We start from the raw sequence: 4664 nt of genomic DNA on the forward strand, positions 1-4664 counted from the left end.
CCACCCGAAAGTGCTTCGCATAAGCTCAGTTGCCACAGAACTGTTGACTCTAACACCAGCGGGAGCTATAACGTCCTGTGGGCTCCGAGTCTGCGTGTGTCGGCCCGCTGTTTTCTCAGACAACTCTTGTAAATAGCTGGCTTCCCAAATCCAGATTTTCTGGCACTAAGACTGTTTGTTTTCCTACTGACAAAGTTGTTTTCACACTGTTGTTACAAGAATTGTGAGAACAGCAGGGAGGGTGAGACACCTCCATTGGCATACGAAAGTACGCTGCTAACCGAACTGTGCTCCGTGTAATCATAGGAGGATGAAGAGGAGCCATGCTTTTATTTCTGGTGTTGATAGGAGTTTTCTCTTACTCCAGTAAAGCCTGTTCTTTAACTCAGACCATATGATATGGCAGAAATTATTGTGAGTCCTGATGTATGCAAGAGGACATGCAGAAGAGATTCTCAGTGTGCGATATGAGGAGTTTATATTTTGGGATAGTTGCACTGGAAAACCATTGAAGTGTTTCAAGTAGTGGAGTGCAATGATCTGATTTACATTTTAAAGTCATTCTTGTGGCTCTATGGAGAAGCTGTTACAGAGGAAAAGATGAGAAGTGGAGAATGAGTTAGAGAGAGAGACTGTGAGTGGGGAAAGGCCAGAGAGAGAAGGAGGAAGACACAGAATCCGAAGTAGGCTCCAGGCTCTGAGCTGTCAACACAGAGCCCGACATGGGCTCGAATTCACGGGCTGTGAGATCATGACCTGATCTGAAGTCGGGAGCTCAACGGATTGAGCCACTCAGGCGCCCCCAGGATACGTTTTGTGATTACAATGGAGACATCATTGATAGATTGATGTGGGAAAGAATCAAGTTAATCCTTAGGCGGTGCCTGATTTGAGCAATTGGGTGGATGATGTTGCCATTTGCTGAAATAGGGAGGATTGAGGGTAAGAGCTAGTTTTGTTTTTTTAATGAGAGTAAATTGAGAGTTTTATTTTGGGCATGTTAAATTTGAGATGTCTGTGATAGTGTCAAGTAAAGTTATATAGGTGGATATGGGAGTATATAGCTCAGAAGAGTGTATGGCATGAAGATGTACATTTTGGACTTAACAATTTAGGATTTTTTTAAAAGCTTATGTCTATTTATAGTGAGAGAGGGAAAGAGAGAGAGTGGGAGAGCACAAGTGGGGTAAGAGCAGAGAAAGAGGGAGACAGCACAAATCCCAAGTAGGCCCCATGCTGTCAGTATGGGACCTCATCAAGATAAAAAGCTTCTGCACAGCAAAGGAAACAATCAGCAAAACTAAAAGGCAACCAGCGGAATGGGAGAAGATATTTGCAAATGACATATCAGATAAGGGGTTAGTATCCAAAACCTATAAAGAACTTATCAAACTCAACACCCAAAAAACAAATAATCCAGTGAAGAAATGGGCAAAAGACATGAATAGACACTTCTCCAAAGAAGACATCCAGATGGCCAACAGACAAATGAAAAAATGTTCAATGTCACTCATCATCAGGGAAATAAAAAAACCACAATGAGATACCACCTCACACCTGTCAGAATGGCTAACATTAACAATGCAGATAATAATAGATGTTGGCAAGGTTGCGGAAACAGAGGATCTCTTTTGCACTGCTGGTTATAATGCAAAATGATGTAGCCACTCTGGAAAACAGTATGGAGGTTCCTCAAAGAATTAAAAATAGAACTACCCTACGACCCAGCAATTGCACTACTAGGTATTTATCCAAGGGATACAGGTGTGCTGTTTTGAAGGGGCACATGTACCCCCATGTTTATAGCAGCTCTATCAATAATAGCCAAAGTATGGAAAGAGCCCAAATGTCATTGACAGATGAATGGATAAGGAAGATGTGGTTTATATATACAATGAAGTATTATTCGGCAATCAAAAAAAATGAAATCTTGCCTTTTGCACTACGTGGATGGAACTAGAGGGTATTATGCTAAGTGAAATTAGAGAAAGACAAATATATGATTTCAGTCATGTGGAATTTAAGATACAAAACAGATAAACATAAGGGAAGGGAAGCAAAAATAATATAAAAACAGGGAGGGGGACAAACCATAAGAGACTCTTAAATACAGAGAACAAACTGTGGGTTGCTGGAGGGATTGTGGTTGGGGGGATGGGCTAAATGGGGCATTAAGGAAGGGCATTAAGGGGCATTAAGGAAGACACTTGTTGGCATGAGCACTGGGTGTTATAGATAGGTGATGAATCACTGGAATCTACTGAAATCATTGCACTATATGCTAACTAACTTGGATGCAAAATAAACAAACTAACAAACAAATAAATAAATAAAATATCAGAGTGCCACACATGTTGAAAGGGGAAACATCATTTTGTGACCCCTTTGTGTTCTGAGTATAATATGTATATATATATATAATATACGTATATATGTATGTATATAGATAGGTAGATATTTATAAAGCCATATAGAAAGTACTAATGCTGGCCACGGTCAAAATTTGTAAGGCATTGCTTTACATAAATAAGGCTTCTTGGGTCAAAGAGGTTGTCTGTGATTTCTGTCACCCTGAACTATCGTTGACGTATTGATACAGTAGTCATGCACTCTGAGTGAATAGGTTATATGCTATAATTCATTATTGTTATTCAAATACTCGGGTAGTTAAGAATTTCTGATGATCTGGCTCACTATGGAAGAACTTGGAGCCTCCTCATGTGTAAGGCATACTCCAACAGGCATGCCTTTTAATTCTAATCCAGGACCAGTGGCCCTGAACTTTCTCTATTTCATGCACTTAACCCTCCCTCCAGGGTGACTTTGATAGTGCCTTCTGGTGGAATTCTGATCTCTGTGTGTGTCCCTGGGTCCTCCTCCCCAGGAATAAGACTTCTCACTCTTCGGAGTGATTCTGTGTGACTCTTCTGGTGATGCCCCTTTCTGTCCTGGGTGGCTTGGAACCCTCCTCCTTTTGAAATCCAGTCCAAATCCTCACCTTCTTTGCGAGTCAGATCTCTTCCTTCTCTGTGTGACACTGGATACTACTCCATTTGCATTTTGGCAAAGAGCTGCTGAGTTCAGGTCATAGATGGAATGTGACAGTCCATGTCATCTGTGAAGAGGACAGACTAACCTGAAAGATCCAGAGAGGGTTCACTAAACTTTGTTCTACAACAGACTAAATTGGGCAGAGACAAGAGACAGGTACAGTGAAGCGACAAGGAAAGGTGGCAGATTCACAGGGAGAAATTTCAAGTCAGCACAGAGATTGTATGTCAACAGAACAAGGTCCGGTCTGCCTAGTAGCTGACATGTCAGGGCTCCACAAGTGGGTGTTTCTGGTTCTGTCTGCCACTCAGTTCATTCTGGGGATGCTGGGGAATGGTTTCATAGTGTTGGTCAATGGCAGCAGTTGGTTTAAGAATAAGACAATCTCTTTGTCTGACTTCATCATCGCTAACCTGGCTCTCTCCAGGATCGTTCTGCTGTGGATTCTCTTGGTTGATGGTGTTTTAATTGTGTTCTCTTCCAAAGTGCATGATGAAGGGATAATAATGCAAATTATTGATATTTTCTGGACATTTACAAACCACCTGAGCATTTGGCTTGCCACCTGTCTCAGTGTCCTCTACTGCCTGAAAATTGCCAGTTTCTCTCACCCTACATTCCTCTGGCTCAAGTGGAGAGTTTCCAGGATGGTCGTACAGATGATCTTGGGTGCGCTGGTCTTATCGTGCGCCAGTGCCCTGTCTCTGATCCATGAATTTAAGATGTATTCTATTCTCGGTGGGATCGATGGCACAGGGAATGTGACTGAGCACTTTAGAAAGAAAAGAAATGAATATAAATTGATCCATGTTCTTGGGACTCTGTGGAACCTGCCTCCTCTGATTGTGTCTCTGGCCTCCTACTTTCTGCTCATCGTCTCTCTGGGGAGGCACACGCAGCGGATGGAGCCAAGCGGCACCAGCTCCGGAGATCCAAGCACTGAGGCCCACAAGAGGGCCATCAAAATCATCCTCTCCTTCCTCCTTCTCTTCCTGCTTTACTTTCTTGCCTTTTTAATTACATCATCCAGTTATTTCATACCAGGAACTGAGATGGTGAAGATAATTGGAGAACTCATTACCATGTTTTATCCTGCTAGCCACTCATTCATTCTCATTCTGGGAAACAGCAAGCTGAAGCATATGTTTGTGGGGATGCTGCGGTGTGAGTCTGGTCATCTGAAGCCTGGATCCGAAGGACCTGTTTCCCTGTAGAGTGACAGAGGGCACAGGTGGGAGCCCGGGCGTCCTTCGGCCTGGCTCAAGACTACAGGGCTCTTCCCGACCCTCCTGTGGTTCCGGTGCCGTGACGTCAGTAGCAGAGAAACACTACTGCATTGCCTTGTCCCATGGGGGACACATCTCATGGCTTCTCTTTGGTTCTTCTATGGTTGTTTTGCAAGAGAGTGAAACAGTCTTTGGCAAATGTCAGTATAGTAACACTCTCACGGTGTAGGCATGTATTTTAAATGCTGTCAATAAAATGAGCTGATTACTAGCTTTAGCGTAAAGTTTATCCTGACAGTGATGAGCTGATGTAAATACCAGTGTGATGAACTTGAGGGAGGGAGCAAAAGCACTGCAGTTCCACAGACTTGGGTTTGCATTCTGGTT

The 4664-nt window shown here is 43.0% G+C and overlaps 1 protein-coding gene across 1 annotated transcript; it reads left to right on the forward strand.

Annotated features, from left to right (window-relative positions):
* The first annotated feature begins 3275 nt into the window (after positions 1 to 3275).
* TAS2R3 (taste 2 receptor member 3) lies at positions 3276 to 4265 on the forward strand. The gene has a single exon (XM_047095412.1). The coding sequence runs from the start codon at positions 3276 to 3278 to the stop codon at positions 4263 to 4265; it is 990 nt and encodes a 329-aa protein (XP_046951368.1).
* Positions 4266 to 4664: the final 399 nt, after the last annotated feature.

Source organism: Lynx rufus, unplaced genomic scaffold (assembly GCF_022079265.1).
Source record: "Lynx rufus isolate CCGP_SWC_20201006 ecotype Redwood Valley unplaced genomic scaffold, mLynRuf1.p SCAF_4, whole genome shotgun sequence".
NCBI lineage: Eukaryota > Metazoa > Chordata > Mammalia > Carnivora > Felidae > Lynx > Lynx rufus.